Source organism: Macaca mulatta, chromosome 9 (assembly GCF_049350105.2).
Source record: "Macaca mulatta isolate MMU2019108-1 chromosome 9, T2T-MMU8v2.0, whole genome shotgun sequence".
NCBI lineage: Eukaryota > Metazoa > Chordata > Mammalia > Primates > Cercopithecidae > Macaca > Macaca mulatta.
The window spans coordinates 60,078,409-60,095,753 of NC_133414.1; the positions used below are offsets into that span (position 1 = coordinate 60,078,409).

General features: G+C 45.9%; 1 protein-coding gene across 2 annotated transcripts in view; it reads left to right on the plus strand.

The window, feature by feature from the left end:
* Positions 1 to 17,345, plus strand: part of VSTM4 (V-set and transmembrane domain containing 4) — a 101,441-nt gene that overhangs the window by 37,518 nt on the left and 46,578 nt on the right. The window contains exons 4-5 of one of the 2 annotated variants that reach the window (XM_077945299.1): positions 1,306 to 1,413; positions 14,522 to 16,445. In XM_077945299.1, the coding sequence (XP_077801425.1) occupies positions 1,306 to 1,413; positions 14,522 to 14,679 (266 nt within the window). In that variant the 3' untranslated portion in view covers positions 14,680 to 16,445. 2 annotated transcript variants of the gene reach the window in all.

Sequence of the window (17,345 nt, forward strand, 5' to 3'; positions counted from 1 at the left end):
CTTCTGGCAACCACTCATCTGTTCTCTATTTCTATAATTTTGTCATACCAAGAATGTTACATTGATGAAATCATACAGTATGTAACCTTTTGGGATCCTTTTTCCTCTCAGCATACTTCTCTGGAGATTCATCCAGGTTGGTGTGTGTGTCAGTAGTTTGTTCTTTTTATTGCTGAGGATGCTGTGGTGTGGATGTACCACACTTTGTTTAACTATTCACTTGCTGAAGGATATCTGGGCTGTTTCCAGTTTTTGGCTACCCGACATACATGTACAGTTTTCCATGTGAGCTTAAGCTGTCATTTTTCTGGGACAAATGCAAGGAATGCAATTTCTGGGTTGAATGGTTGTTACAGGTGTCTCCTTTGAGAAAGTGTCAAGCTCTATTATAGAGTGGCTGGGCTGCTCTACATTCCCACCAGCCATGTCTGAGTGACCCAGTTTATCTGTATCCTTGCCAGCATTTGGGGGTGTCGCTGTTTTTTATTTTAGTCACCCTGAAAGGCACGAGGGATATTTTATTGTAGTTGCATTTTGCATTTCTCTAATGGCAGTAGAAGTCAAACGTTTTCTCATGGGATTGTTTGCCACCTGTACATTCTCTTTAGTGAAATGTCTGTAAGTTTTTTTTTTTTTCATTTTTCTAACAGGATTGTGTGTTTTTTGCTGTTGAGTTTGAAAGTTCTTTAGAGTCTGGATACCAGTCCTTTGTTGGATATGTGGTTTACAAAAATTTTCTCCCAGTCTGTTTGACTTTTCATCCTCTTCATATTGTTGTTTACAGAACGTAAGTTTTTAATTTTGGTAAAGTCAAGTATAGTATATCAAGTTTTACTAATATAGACGCTACCTCTGGTGTCAAGTCTAAGAACTTTGTCTATTCTTAGATCCCAAAGATTTTTCTTGTGGGTTTTTTCTAAAGTCTTCTAGCTTACATTTTATGTTTGGGTTTGTGGTTCATGTTGAGTTAATTTTTGAATAAAAGGTGAGGTTTGTGTTAGTTTTATTTTCTGCCAGTGGAAGTCCCATTGACCCAGCACCATTGATTGAAGAAACTGTCCTTCCGCCATTGAATTACTTTTGCACTTTTGTCAAAAATCAACTGAGCATGCCTGTGTGGGTCTATTTCTGGGCTCTCTGTTCTGTTGCATTGATCTGTGTCTGTCTTTGCACCAATACCACACTACCTTGATGACTGTAGCACTGGGATTTCAAACATTCCAATTCTGATTGTTCTCTTGCCAGCGCACTTCTCCTGCTGCGGCCCTCGGGAGGCTGACTCCTGTGTCTGTCCTTGCCTTTCAGATATCTACGTGTATGCTGTCCTTGTGTGCTGCGTGGGGATCCTCAGCATTCTGCTCTTCATGCTGGTCATCGTCTGGCAGTCTGTGTTTAACAAGCGGAAATCCAGAGGTAAGAAAACAGATAAGGTCATGTCTGGGATGGGAGCACACCCTGACCACAGACGGGCGGAAGATGCTAGGCAAAGTACCACCTTGGTGGAAAAGTGCATTGTGAGTCAGGGATTATTTATCTGTGATTGTGGGCAAAGTGAGCAAGCTGTGTTTCCCTTGGACTCTGCTAAAATACACTGTGGCCATCATTGACATCACTGAATTTCCCGTTTCTTGGTTTCTGAGGCCCCTTCCTGCTGTCAATCTCCCTGAAGAGTCTGTGGTGTCAGATGAGCCTAGAGTTGGATTTTGACTCTGCCGTTTGAGGCTGAGGTTTGGGGCAAGTTCCTGAGCCATTCTGAACGTGAGTTTCCTCATTTATGAAAGGGGATTGACACCCGCTTCTCTCGGTGGAATGTTCTTATGAGCGTTCACTTTCAGGCAGGTGGCACTTGGGAAGTCTTCCCCATTCTTTCCCTGACCGGTCTGAGAGTTCCCTTCCGTCTCCTTTCACTTTGGTGTCCCTGTTTCCCTGCACTCTGCCCTCAGCCCCTTCCTGCCTTCTGCCTTGCTTCTCAGGAAAGCGTAGTTTTCCTGACTCTTGTATCTCTATGAACACTGCCTGCTTTCTCGAGAGTCCCTGCTGCTCCTCAAGCCCCGATTTCACTTGCCCAGCACCTCCTGTTGGAGGTCTCCTTTGAGAGCCTCTCCCTGTATCCCGCTTCAGAATCTCCAAAACAGCTGGGGACACTGTGACTCCCAGAGATGACCAGGGTAAGAGCCGAGCTCAGGAATTGCACCAACTCCAGTTCCAGTGGCTCCCTCACTTACAGGCTGACAACCTCCCTCTATGCCTGCCTTCCTCATCTGCGACATGGAGGAGGCAGGAGTGCAACAGTCTCAGGCTCATGGTGAGGACTAAGTTACCAAAAGAAAGATGCTAAAACCCATAACACAGGCTCCAGCAAATGTCCTGCTTTTATGTTGACATACGGCTCTAACTACACACAATAATTGTCAATATTAGCTTAAGGTCATAGAGCTTGGAAATGTTAGATTCAGTGGTCACGGCTTGAGGGGCCACTCCAACAGTGACTCTGTGCAGCACTAATGCAGGGTGTGGGCAAGGCTAAGGGACAATGAGGGAGGTGACACATACAACGACAAGTACCCATGGGATGCTGTTTCCATCCTAGACCTTAAGGGATAAGGGGAGGGGAGATTCCTGGAATGGACCATGCAATAGCTGCAGCTTTGGGAGAGGTGTCGCCATCAGGGGCCTGCAGAGAGGAACTCAGCTCCTGACAAACCAGGAGGCAGCTGGGAGGGAGCCAGGATGGTACACTTCTCACGCCCTCTCCCCTCCCCACTTGGATCTGCTGCTATCGCCCTTGGTGCCACCCACCAGAAGCCAGGGGGCCGGGAGCAGGAAGGTGCCTTCAGGGCTGAGCAGGGTGGACAAAGGTGGACGGGGATCCAGAGGACAGTGGAGAACTCCAGCACACTCAGCAATCGGCGATGGGGCAGTGGCTGTAGCATGGGTGTCTTTCCTCTGGAGCCTGTGCTCTCCCACCAGCCTCTGCATGTGTCTCTGTGCTGTCCTTCAAAGCCAGCTCCAGGGCCTTCCCCTAAATCCCTCATCAGTGGCAACGCAGCCTTTTTTCCTGTTCTCAACCCCTGAATACTCTTGCGAGCTTGTGGCATGTTGCACTTGTGCCTTGGCATGGGCCTCCCTTCCGGAGGACAGTGTGTGAGGCAGGCACCACACATTCAATTCATTCTCCTGGAATTTGGCTCAGGACAGATGCTCAGCACATGGTGGACAAATGGGTTTATTTCCCACCTGCCTTGCTCCCAACTGTTGGAGGGTGGAAGCCACATAGGCAGTTTCCAAGCTGGGTATGCTCTGAAGGCACTTTTGCCTGGGTTCCGGAGCATGATCGAGAGTCTTCATGGGCTACAGGCCCTGCTAGGCCCTAGACAGGGTCAGGGAAACAAAGCAAAGCCAAGAAGGGCACACTGCGACATGTGGGAGCACCTGGCATCCTCCTCCAGGCCTCACAGAGAGGCTTCAGAGAAGGGGGATCCCAACTGCCTCATCCCCACTGAAGTGGGCCTCAGATGGTCCCATGTGTACCTGTGCACAGTGCCTGAAAGCCCTCCCCAAACCCTAGCTGTCCAGAGCATTGTCTGAGCACCCGTTATGGGCCAGGAACCTCATGTGGCCTCTCCATGTGCTTATGTGACCCTGGATGAGAGCCACACCACACTTACCTGACAGCACAGCTGAGGAGCTTGAGAAGGCCCTGAAACCAGGGAGTGGTAGGGTGAAGTTGGGCCCCAGTCTCTCAACTGTTGGAGTGTGGAAGCCACATGGGCAGTTTCCAAGCTGGGTTCCCAAGCCTCCCATGTTTCTAGTCAAGAAAACCTTAGCTATTAGGGGGCTGACCTTGCCAGGGGAATTTTTCTTTAGCCTTCCGTGGGAGTTGTTGCTGAGGCTCTTCCAAGATAGCTCTAGTTGGTGCCTGCAGCTCCCAGGAGTTTGGTTTTGGTTGATTGCAACTCCCATTGGCAGACCCAGTAGCCTTGGCAGGGCAGGTCTTGCCCTATGCACCTCTAGGACCAGGCATCTTTCAACTCACTGTGGGGCTCAGGATGGAGGACCATGCATGATGGGCCTGGGTAGTCTCCTTCAGCTGGGCCCAGGAGTCTTAGAACAGCCCTTCCCAAAACTTCAGGAGCAGACCGTTCACCTGGGAACCTGCTCAAATGCAGATTCTGATTCAGGGTGTTTGGGGCAGGCCTGCAATCCTGCATTTCCAGCCAGCTCTGCTGCTGGTGTGAGGCCATGTTTGGAGTAGCAAAGCCTTAGAGCTGTTCTTCTTACCTCTATCCCACCAAGCATCCTGCTATTACAACATGTATTTTGGAATGATCTCTACTATTTTAAAATGAAATTCATAGATGAGCTATACTATCTGTACCCCCTCAAATCAACTTAATGCTTTATAATTAAAGGAGAAATAAGAGGAAAGTAATTTATAACACACTGAGACAAATTCTAGTATTACACCTCTTCTTTTAATCAGTGTGAATTTCAGAGAAGATAATAATCCTTTATATTTGATGCTTGAAATAAATGCTAGATAAGCACCTGTCTGTATATGCGAAGACTCAACATGCAGGGGACAGGGGTCAGCATAGACAGACACAGATGGGCCCTAATATCCAGGAGAGGCACTGCCCATGGTGACGGGATTCCTAACATCCCAACTGTTGGTAGGGTTTTTAATGAAAAAAGACACTCTTCGGCCAATTTGCAAACCCTTTAAACATTCATTGTGCATTAACATGGAGAAAATACATACCTCGTGTTTCTATGTAAATTGGACTTAGCTTCCAGGCTCTCATGAACAGGTTTCCTCTTTTCTTCTTCTTCTTTTTTTATTATACTTTAAGTTCTAGGGTACATGTGCATAACGTGCAGGTTTGTTACATATGTATACTTGTGCCATGTTGGTGTGCTGCACCCATCAACTCGTCAGCACCCATCAACTTGTCATTTACATCAGGTATAACTCCCAATGCAATCCCTCCCCCCTCCCCCCTCCCCGTGATAGGCCCCGGTGTGTGATGTTCCCCTTCCCGAGTACAAGTGATCCCATTATTCAGTTCCCACCTATGAGTGAGAACATGCAGTGTTTGGTTTTCTGTTCTTGCGATAGTTTGCTGAGAATGATGGTTTCCAGCTGCATCCAGGTCCCTACAAAGGACACAAACTCATCCTTTTTTATGGCTGCATAGTATTCCATGGTGTATATGTGCCACATTTTCTTAATCCAGTCTGTCACTGATGGACATTTGGGTTGATTCCAAGTCTTTGCTATTGTGAATAGTGCCGCAATAAACATACGTGTGCATGTGTCTTTATAGCAGCATGATTTATAATCCTTTGGGTATATACCCAGTAATGGGATGGCTGGGTCATATGGTACTTCTAGTTCTAGATCCTTGAGGAATCGCCATACTGTTTTCCATAATGGTTGAACTAGTTTACAATCCCACCAACAGTGTAAAAGTGTTCCTATTTCTCCACATCCTCTCCAGCACCTGTTGTTTCCTGACTTTTTAATGATTGCCATTCTAACTGGTGTGAGATGGTATCTCATTGTGGTTTTGATGTGCATTTCTCTGATGGCCAGTGATGATAAGCATTTTTTCATGTGTCTGTTGGCTGTATGAATGTTCTCTTTTGAGAAATGTCTATTCATATCCTTTGCCCACTTTTTGATGGGGTTGTTTGTTTTTTTCTTGTAAATTTGTTTGAGTTCTTTGTAGGTTCTGGATATTAGCCCTTTGTCTGATGAGTAGATTGCAAAAATTTTCTCCCATTCTGTAGGTTGCCTGTTCACTCTGATGGTAGTTTCTTTTGCTGTGCAGAAGCTCTTTAGTTTAAATAGATCCCATTTGTCAATTTTGGCTTTTGTTGCTGTTGCTTTTGGTGTTTTAGACATGAAGTCCTTGCCCATGCCTATGTCCTGAATGGTATTACCTAGGTTTTCTTCTAGGGTTTTTATGGTATTAGGTCTAATATTTAAGTTTCTAATCCATCTTGAATTAATTTTCGTATAAGGAGTAAGGAAAGGATCCAGTTTCAGCTTTCTACTTATGGCTAGCCAATTATCCCAGCACCATTTATTAAATAGGGAATCCTTTCCCCATTTCTTGTTTTTCTCAGGTTTATCAAAGATCAAATGGCTGTAGATGTGTGGTATTATTTCTGAGGACTCTGTTCTGTTCCATTGGTCTATATCTCTGTTTTGGTACCAGTACCATGCTGTTTTGGTTACTGTAGCCTTGTAGTATAGTTTGAAGTCAGGTAGCGTGATGCCTCCAGCTTTGTTCTTTTGACTTAGGAGTTCTTTGTCTTGGAGATGCGGGCTCTTTTTTGGTTCCATATGAACTTTAAAGCAGTTTTTTCCAATTCTGTGAAGAAAGTCATTGGTAGCTTGATGGGGATGGCATTGAATCTATAAATTACCTTGGGCAGTATGGCCATTTTCACGATATTGATTCTTCCTATCCATGAGCATGGTATGTTCTTCCATTTGTTTGTGTCCTCTTTTATTTCACTGAGCAGTGGTTTCTAGTTCTCCTTGAAGAGGTCCTTTACATCCCTTGTAAGTTGGATTCCTAGGTATTTTATTCTCTTTGAAGCAATTGTGAATGAAAGTTCATTCATGATTTGGCTCTCTGTTTGTCTGTTACTGGTGTATAAGAATGCTTGTGATTTTTGCACATTAATTTTGTATCCTGAGACTTTGCTGAAGTTGCTTATCAGTTTAAGGAGATTTTGGGCTGAGACAATGGGGTTTTCTAAATATACAATCATGTCATCTGCAAACATGGACAATTTGACTTCTTCTTTTCCTAACTGAATACCCTTGATTTCTTTCTCTTGCCTGATTGCCCTAGCCAGAACTTCCAACACTATGTTGAATAGGAGTGGTGAGAGAGGGCATCCTGTCTTGTGCCAGTTTTCAAAGGGAATTTTTCCAGTTTTTGCCCATTCAGTATGATATTGGCTGTCAGTTTGTCATAAATAGCCCTTATGATTCTGAGATACGTTCCATCAATACCGAATTTATTGAGAGTTTTTAGCATGAAGGGCTGTTGAATTTTGTCAAAGGCCTTTTCTGCATCTATTGAGATAATCATGTGGTTTTTGTCTTTGGTTCTGTGTATATGCTGGATTATGTTTATTGATTTGCGTATGTTGAACCAGCCTTGCATCCCAGGGATGAAGCCAACTTGATCATGGTGGATAAACTTTTTGATGTGCTGCTGGATCTGGTTTGCCAGTATTTTATTGAGGATTTTTGCATCGATGTTCATCAGGGATATTGGTCTAAAATTCTCTTTTTTTGTTGTGTCTCTGCCAGGCTTTGGTATCAGGATGATGTTGGCCTCATAAAATGAGTTAGGGAGGATTCCCTCTTTTTCTATTGATTGGAATAATTTCAGAAGGAATGGTACCAGCTCCTCCTTGTACCTCTGGTAGAATTCAGCTGTGAATCCATCTGGTCCTGGACTTTTTTTGTTTGGTAGGCTATTAATTATTGCCTCAATTTCAGAGCCTGCTATTGGTCTATTCAGGGATTCAGCTTCTTCCTGGTTTAGTCTTGGGAGAGTGTAAGTGTCCAGAAATTATCCATTTCTTCTAGATTTTCTAGTTTATTTGTGTAGAGGTGTTTATAGCATTCTCTGATGGTAGTTTGTATTTCTGTGGGGTCAGTGGTGATATCCCCTTTATCATTTTTTATTGCATCTATTTGATTCTTCTCTCTTTTCTTCTTTATTAGTTTTGCTAGCGGTCTATCAATTTTGTTGATCTTTTCAAAAAACCAACTCCTGGATTCATTGATTTTTTGGAGGGTTTTTTGTGTCTCTATCTCCTTCAGTTCTGCTCTGATCTTAGTTATTTCTTGCCTTCTGCTAGCTTTTGAATGTGTTTGCTCTTGCTTCTCTAGTTCTTTTAATTGTGATGTTAGGGTGTCAATTTTAGATCTTTCCAGCTTTCTCTTGTGGGCGTTTAGTGCTATAAATTTTCCTCTACACACTGCTTTAAATGTGTCCCAGAGATTCTGGTATGTAGTATCTTTGTTCTCATTGGTTTCAAAGAACATCTTTATTTCTGCCTTCATTTTGTTGTGTACCCAGTAGTCATTCAGGAGCAGGTTATTCAGTTTCCATGTAGTTGAGTGGTTTTGATTGAGTTTCTTAGTCCTGAGTTCTAGTTTGATTGCACTGTGGTCTGAGAGACAGTTTGTTATAATTTCTGTTCTTGTACATTTGCTGAGGAGTGCTTTACTTCCAATTATGTGGTCTATTTTGGAATAAGTGTGATGTGGTGCTGAGAAGAATGTATATTCTGTTGATTTGGGGTGGAGAGTTCTGTAGATGTCTATTAGGTCTGCTTGCTGCAGAGATGAGTTCAGTTCCTGGATATCCTTGTTAACTTTCTGTCTCGTTGATCTGTCTAATGTTGACAGTGGGGTGTTGAAGTCTCCCATTATTATTGTATGGGAGTCTAAGTCTCTTTGTAAGTCTCTAAGACTTGCTTTATGAATCTGGGTGCTCCTGTATTGGGTGCATATATATTTAGGATAGTTAGCTCTTCCTGTTGAATTGATCCCTTTACCATTATGTAACGGCCTTCTTTGTCTCTTTTGATCTTTGATAGTTTAAAGTCTGTTTTATCAGAGACTAGTATTGCAACCCCTGCTTTTTTTTGTTCTCCATTTGCTTGGTAGATCTTCCTCCATCCCTTTATTTTGAGCCTATGTATGTCTCTGCATGTGAGATGGGCCTCCTGAATACAGCAGACTGATGGGTCTTGACTCTTTATCCAGTTTGCCAGTCTGTGTCTTTTAATTGGAGCATTTAGTCCATTTACATTTAAGGTTAATATTGTTATGTGTGAACTTGATCCTGCCATTATGATATTAACTGGTTATTTTGCTCATTAGTTGATGCAGTTTCTTCCTAGTCTCGATGGTCTTTACATTTTGGCATGTTTTTGCAATGGCTGGTACCGGTTGTTCCTTTCCATGTTTAGTGCTTCCTTCAGGGTCTCTTGTAAGGCAGGCCTGGTGGTGACAAAATCTCTAAGCATTTGCTTATCTGTGAAGGATTTTATTTCTCCTTCACTTACGAAACTTAGTTTGGCTGGATATGAAATTCTGGGTTGAAAATTCTTTTCTTTAAGAATGTTGAATATTGGCCCCCACTCTCTTCTGGCTTGTAGAGTTTCTGCTGAGAGATCTGCTGTTAGTCTGATGGGCTTCCCTTTGCGGGTAACCCAACCTGTCTCTCTCGCTGCCCTTAAGATTTTTTCCTTCATTTCAACTTTGGTGAATCTGGCAATTATGTGTCTTGGAGTTGCTCTTCTCGAGGAGTATCTTTGTGGCGTTCTCTGTATTTCCTGAATTTGAATGTTGGCCTGCCCTACTAGGTTGGTGAAGTTCTCCTGGATGATATCCTGAAGAGTGTTTTCCAACTTGGTTCCATTTTCCCCCTCACTTTCAGGCAAGCCAATCAGACGTAGATTTGGTCTTTTTACATAATCCCATACTTCTTGCAGGCTTTGTTCATTTCTTTTTCTTCTTTTTTCTTTAGATTTCTCTTCTCGCTTCATTTCATTCATTTGATCCTCAATCGCTGATACTCTTTCTTCCAGTTGATCGAGTTGGTTACTGAAGCTTGTGCATTTGTCATGTATTTCTCATATCATGGTTTTCATCTCTGTCCATTCATTTGTGGCCTTCTCTGCATTAATTATTCTGCTTATCAATTCTTCCACTCTTTTTTCAAGATTTTTAGTTTCTTTGCGCTGGGTACGTAATTCCTCCTTTAGCTCTGAGAAATTTGATGAACTGAATCCTTCTTCTCTCATCTCGTCAAAGTCATTCTCTGTCCAGCTTTGATCTGTTGCGGGCGATGAGCTGCGTTCTTTGGAGGGGGAGATGCACTCTTATTTTTTGAATTTCCAGCTTTTTTGCCCGGCTTTTTCCCCATCTTTGTGGTTTTATCTGCCTCTGGTCTTTGATGATGGTGACATACTGTGGGTTTCCTTCCTGTTTGTTATTTCCTTCTAACAGTCAGGACCCTCAGCTGTAGGTCTGTTGGAGATTGCTTGAGGTCCACTCCAGACCCTGTTTGCCTGGGTGTCAGCAGCGGAGGCTGCAGAAGATAGAATACTGGTGAACAGCGAGTGTACCTGTCTGATTCTTGCTTTGGAAGCTTCCTCTCAGGGGTGTACTCCACCGTGTGAGGTGTGGGGTGTCGGTCTGCCCCTAGTGGGGGATGTCTCCCAGTTAGGCTACTCAGGCGTCATGTACCCACTTGAGCAGGCAGTCTGTCCGTTCTCAGATCTCCACCTCCTTGTTGGGAGATCCACTGCTCTCTTCAAAGCTGTTAGACAGAGTTGCTTGCGTCTGCAGAGGTTTCTGCTGCTTTTGTTGTTGTTGTTGTCGTTGTTGTTTAGCTGTGCCCTGTCCCCAGAGGAGGAGTCTACAGAGACTGGCAGGCCTCCTTGAGCTGCTGTGAGCTCCACCCAGTTCGATTTTCCCAGGGCTTTGTTTACCTACTTAAGCCTCAGCAATGGCGGGCGCCCCTCCCCCAGCCTACCTGCTGCCTTGCGGTTGGATCGCAGACTGCTGTGCTAGCAATGAGGAAGGCTCCGTGGGTGTGGGATCCTCCCGGCCAGGTGTGGGATATAATCTCCTGGTGTGCCCGTTTGCTTAAAACACAGTATTGGGGTGGGAGTTACCCGATTTTCCAGGTGTTGTGTGTCTCTGTTCCCCTGGCTGGTAAAAGGGATTCCCTTCCCCCTTGGGCTTCTCAGGTGAGGCGATGCCTCGCCCGGCTTCAGCTCTGGCTGGTCTGGCTGCAACAGCTGACCAGCACCGATTGTCTGGCACTCCCCGGTGAGATGAACCTGGTACCTCGGTTGATAATGCAGAAATCACCTGTCTTCTGTGTTGCTCGCCAGGTTTCCTCTTTTCTACATGAATGTCAGGAGGGTTATTCAAAGTCTATAGGAGAAATCTTCATTTGTGGACTTTCCTATATATCACAGATGTCAAGCTTCCCTGCCACTGCCTATCAATGGTCAAGGATTGTCCCCAATCAGTGCTATAATCAGAAACATCCCCTGAGCATTCCAAGTTGTTCTGTGGCTGGGGGAAGGGCAGGACTTTTCCCCCTGGAAACCATGGGCTTTGAACTGATTATTCCCTGATCCACTGAACTGGAGGAAACAAGGCCTCTGGGACAGGCTCAGCAGATGGAGTCATGGTCCAAATGGGACACTGTCTGTGAGTGAGTCTGCTTCTGCCATGCTCTGTCCAGGGTGTAAGTGGTCACATCAAGTCCCTGTGTTCTAGCTGAGAAGGTGGGGACATGCAGAACAGTGGCGAATTGCCCAGATATTGCTCAGGACCCATACCCCACTTCCTCTGAATCTAAGCCCTGTGCCTTCCACTGCAGGGCCATAGCAGAAGCTGTCCTCCCAGAGCCATGGCACCACCACAAGGGTTTTGAGGGTGTTCCTTCCCCTAAATGGTGCCCAAGAAAGTGGCTCAGGCTCAGGTGGTGTTCCAGAAGCAGATTGGCAGGTAGATTTGCAGGTAGATCTGCATGGATCTGTAGATCCATGAGGCCTGGACTCTTCCTAACTTTTTTCTCTATGAAATTTAATAACAAACATGATATGATAGGACAGAAAATATATGATAAATATGGCCTTGTTTTAAGATGGTCAAAGACTTCTTTCCTGACTTTGAAGGTGTAACTAAGAATAGTTGCCTTTCTTGTCAACACACACTGGTAATCCCAAAATGTTCAAGGTATCTCTTGCTGAGTAACAAATCACCCAGGAAGTAGTGGCTTAACACAACATTTATTTGTTCAAGATTCTGCACTGGGCTGGGCTCAACTGGGTGGTTCTTCTGGCAATGTCACCTGGGTCATCTGTGTGCCTTCAGTCACCTGAAGTTGACCAGGACTGGAGATCCAAGGTAGTACCACTTTCAGCCCTGGGGCCAATCTCTGAGATAAATAGGACAGCAGGGCTGGTGACATTTCTCTCCCTGTGGTGTCACCAGCAAGGTAGCCATACCCCCCGACTTGCTCCAGGCTCCAAGGACATACGTAGACTGCACGCTGGCACTGTGTCACTCTCCCACATTCTATCAATTACAGCAAGTAATGAGGACAGGACAGACTTAGGGAAGAGCAATAGTGGTGAGGAATGTGTGGCTGCCTTTAAATCACCACTCAAAGAAGACTTTATTGCTGTCTCTTCTCACTGCCAGGCTCAGTGGGAAGCAAGGGAGGCCAAGCAAGCAAGGAACAAGTTTGAGGAGGAATAAGGGATACTGCCCAATCATTCCTGGTGGCTTGGCCATAATTGCGACCACCTGTGGGGCCTGAGGATTGATGGTGCTGAGCTGTTACCCCAACAACCAGCTGGTTCCTGAGGAGCATGGCCTATTTGCATCTAAGCAGGTTTAGAAGGGGTTTGGGTCATGGGGCTGACAGTGATTCCAAAGTCTCAGACTCTAGCAGGTGCCAGAGCTACAGCAGGCACAGGGCACATCCCCCCTTGTCAGGCTGCACCCCAGGATGCTGCTCCTTTTATGGATTATCTGAAGGTGGCCATGGCTCTCATTGCAAGCAATCAAGCATTTGTAGACCAAGCCATGTGTGTCCAAAGAAGCCACTGATCCTCAGAAATGACATCACTAAAACCTGCAACACTCTTAACTTTCAAATATAACATTCTGTCATTTAATGCACTGCACTATGACAAACTTTGCATCACCTCAATTAAAATTAGTAATACAGCTATACACTACTGAGAACAGTGCTTGGTTCGAGGAAGATACAGGCCCTTGTTCTGTTGATGGTTTCCAGGCTCTCTATGCAGTTGTATGTTTGTTGGGCTTCCTTCATCCTGACCACATGCAGGAGACCCAACCCCTGCTGCATGTGTGGGAGCTGAAGGCATCAAGGTATGCAGGCTGCTCACACACATGTGGACAGGAGAGCTGAGCCCAGTACCTGCTCTCCAGCACCCACAGCAATATCTAGCTGGAAAGAGGACATCAGAGTAGCTGGTTCCACTCCGGATGCAACCCCCAGTGGAACCTTGAGATAAATACAGCCCATCCCAGGAGCCAGGAGGCCACGGGCCAGCCTCTCTTCACTCTCAGCCTTGCTGCTTCTCTGCCCTCACCCCAAACCTGACACTGCTTTGCCTCTAAGGGCTCTCAACATTCACGTGAGCTGGAGCTGATTGCACACATATGTTGCTTGCCAAGCACAAACATGCTTTCCCCTTTCCTCCCGAGCTGTGAGTCTCCGTCCTTGCTCTTTGTTGTGCCCGCAGTGCCAGGCACCTCCTCCCAGAGCCTTGACAGCACTGAGTCACCCTGGAAAACACCAATCCTGGTGGCCCAGGGCCCAGCCTGGAATTATTGTGCTGGTTCCTCAATCATACTGGTTTCCAAAGGCTTTTGCTTCTTCACGAATTAGTCCTGACCTGCTGCCTTGGAGTGGCTCCAGCAATCCAACCTTCTGTGTCTGAGCTTTTAAATGTGCAGTTTTTAAGGCACAAACTTGAACTAGATAGGAAAGAGGAGTGGCCTGGCTTCTTTCTCTGTACTCTTCAGTGTGAGCTGTGACACTGGTTGGTTTGCACAGATTGTGCTAGAACTGGAAACAGAACCTCCCAAGGCTTGTTAAGCACCCATGCCTTCCCTGTCCCAGGTACACTCTGCTTCTCCATGAGGATGAAGCTAAGGGCCTGTGGCTGTTCCTTCCAGAGATGCAAGAAAAGGGAGCTAGGGGTTGCATCCCACTCACAGCCAGACTTGGGTGGGGAGGAGGCCTCCAAGCACAGAATGGGGTGGCTGTGGATGAGGACCCGAGGATGACCTGGGGCCTTGGAGAGGAGGAAGGACTCACTCATCTGGAGTCAGATACATGCACAGCTGGAGCGAGATCTCTCTGGTTCTTCAGTGGGTGCTGGGAGGCTCAGTTGGCTCTCTCATCAGGCCCCCTGGGCACCCATCTTTCCTTTGTGGGGGTTGGTTAGCCTCCCCAGAGCACTGGACTTGGAGCGTAGATTCAATGTCCCTTATTTACATAGTGGGTCTTCTGAACTCCCACTCTTCTCTAACATTGGAATGAAGGTTCCTCTTACCTCTTGGGGCTGTGGGAGTTACTTTCTCTGTGCTGAGTGGCTGCCCTTTCTGGCATGGGCAGCTGCAGGGGCACCTTCTCATGTGCAGGGCTCATCCTTCCTGGGGTGCCCCTTCACCATTGTCAGCCCAGCTGCTCAGACAAGTGAAGGCCCTTTGCCTGCTGCCCCCTAGAAATACATCAGTCATAGAGGTGATCTGACCATTTTTTTAGTAGTCACATTCAAAAAGGTAAAAAGAAACAGGTAAAATTAATTTTAATATTTTCACTTAACCCACTGTATCCAGAATATCATTCCAACAGTATCTATAAATAAAGATGATGAATGAGATGTGTGATATTTCCTTTTTTATGCTAAGGTGTGTCTTCATCATCTGGTGTGATCTCATACTCCAGCACATCTCATTTTGGATTCATCACATTTTGGAACTTGGATAGCCACCTGGAGGCCATGGCTGCCGTGTGGGACTATGGGACCCTGGACAGACAGCTGTGCATGCTGGTCCTTTGTATGTAAGAAATGTGACCTCTAAGTGGCTTTTTGTGCCAAAGGGGCAGGAGGTGGAGGACTTGCTCCTCCTTCTCAGCTTCCCACTTGGTGATAGAGGTGGTCCTGTCCTTATAACTGTAGGCCTGGAAGGTTGTCTGGGCAGGACTGATTCCTGGAGGGGGCTGGGCTCTGGGGCCTGACATGGTGGAGACTGGGCTGTGTGTAGTAAGGGGTGCACCCTGGTCCTTTCTCTCCCACTGGGGAAATGCAGGCAGGGGATATGGGTTGAACCCTGAATGAGGGAGGTGCTTTCTCAGGCTGCAGGGCTCCCTGCCTGTGCTGGGCTGCAGGAGATAGGGAGAGTACTGTGGTCCTTCACTCTGAAAATGCTCCTGGGTTCTCACTGTGCATGAGGTATTGTGACCCCTTGCAATGCCTGGGTTGCCACCACATTCCCTGCCTAGAGTGCAGACACTTGAGGGATAGAGCAGAAACATCTGTGGGTCCTATTGCAGGGCCTGTGCAAAGCCTGGAGGTCAGAAGACGTGGCCAGGGCATAAGGGTAAGATGGGTAAATATCAACCGTGCCTTGGAGGTCCCGACACTGCTACAGGGCCTGATAAGATGAGAGTAAGACTGCCTCCACCTCAAATCACCCAGCTTGGGGTGGCAGTGGTGATAGGGACAGGTCTAGATGGGGAAGACAGAGCCTTCAGGCTGGACATGCCATCTGGGAGGTTTGCCATGGGGTGAGACTGTGAGCAGCATTGTCCTAGCTGAAAAGAAGAAGAAAGGGTGGGGTGGTAGGGAGCGCCCCAGGGCCTGCTGCTTCTTATCAGGAGAGGTTGCAAAAATAAACCTTCCTTTTAGAGTCTTCAGAGTCCTAAAGATCCTAAAATCACCATCTGAGAACACATCTTGAGTGTTCACCTCTGTGCAGGAGGGTTGCATGGAGCCAGAGCTTCTAGGTCAAGTGCCTGGGTGCCAGGCCACAGCCTATGGGATGTATTGGCTCCATTATGCACCCTTTTTCAGCTGATTGTCTTCTTGGTCTCCCCCACTTTCTAGTGAGTCTCCTAGGATTGCCTCCCACATAAACTCTTGACACTTGAATCTTTTTCTTACGATTTCTGCTTCTGGGGGAGGCTAAGCTGGGTTGGCACACTTAGGTAAGTATTACGCAATGCATATTTACTAATTACGCAATGCATATTTAAGGGTGACTCTGGGTGAAGTCTATTTTTCAGTTGCCTGTGAACCTCATCTTTGATGTCCAGAATCACTTTTGGTCCTATGGGCAGTCCCTCTTAATGGGACCATCAACCCCACATATATGCCACCGAGACCTCACAACGGTGCCTCAGCAAGCACTGGCAGGGGTGCATCTCCTGTACCCTGGCACTGTCTGGCCTCATCAGGCTCCTCGCCCTTCTTAGTCAGCTCCCTGCCTCCGGGGAATGCTGCAGCTGCTCTACTATTCACTGCATTCCTGATTTCCAGGCTGCTCACCTTGCTACCCCAAGCACTGGACTTGCCAAAACACTGGTCAGCTCGTGGGATTATCTTGCATCCCAGTCCCGTCTCTGCTTGGCTCCAGCTGTGGCACAGTGGTCTGGCCATTTCTTCTGTGAGACTCTATTTCCCCACCTGCAGGACCCCTGACGCCAGCTGCCCAGTGTCTCTGAGAATGGTGCCGAGTACAATCGGTCCTCCCTATCCACAGGTTCTGCACTGAGGATTCAACTAAACTCCAATAAAAAATATTTGATTAAAAAAATTAAAAATAACAATACAACAATACAAATAATACCGATGAAAAAGACAGTATAACAACAGTTTACATAGCATTTACCTTGTATTATGTATTACAAGTAATCTAGAGATGATTAAAAGTATTCAGGAGGATGTGTGTAGGTTATATGGAAATACTACTCCATTTTGTGTAAGAGTCTTGAGCATCTTTGGATTTTGGTATCCTTGGGAGGTTCTGGAATCAATGCCCCAAAGATATGAGGGATGACTGTAGTTATAAGAGGACTCTGGAGTCAGGCTGCCCAACTTTGGCCCTTCCCAGGTGTATTAGGTTGCTAAGGCCGCCACAGCAAAGCATCACATACTGTGTGGCTTTGACAGCAGAAATTTATTATCTCACAGTTTTGAAGGCCAGAAGTCTTGAGATCAAGGTGTCGGCGGGATTCATTTCTCCTGAAGCCTCCCTCCTGGGCTGTACAGACTGCTGCTCTCCCTGTGTCTTCATATGGTCTTCCCTCTGTGCCTGTCTTTGTTGCAATCTCCTTCACTTTTAAAGACACTAGTCAAATTAGATAAGGGCCCAGCCTAATGGCCTCATTTTAACTTAATTACTTCTTTAAAGACCTTATCTCCAACTACAGTCACATTCTGAAGTGCTGGAGATTAGGCTTCAGTTAGGCTCAGTGGAGGAGACATAATTCAGCCCATAACATCACCTGAGTGACTTTGGACAAGTTTATTAACCTCTCTGTGCTTCAGTGTCCTCCGCTGTAAGATAGAAATAATGACAAGGCTACTGTGAAGATTGAATTAGAATACAGAGTTGTAGTCTTCAAACTTTTTTGCTTGCATAGTTCCTAAAATAATTTCAAAAACTATGCACTCAATCATTTTTTGTTGACATCTAAACTTTTTCATCATAAATGTAAATTGTTGCAAAA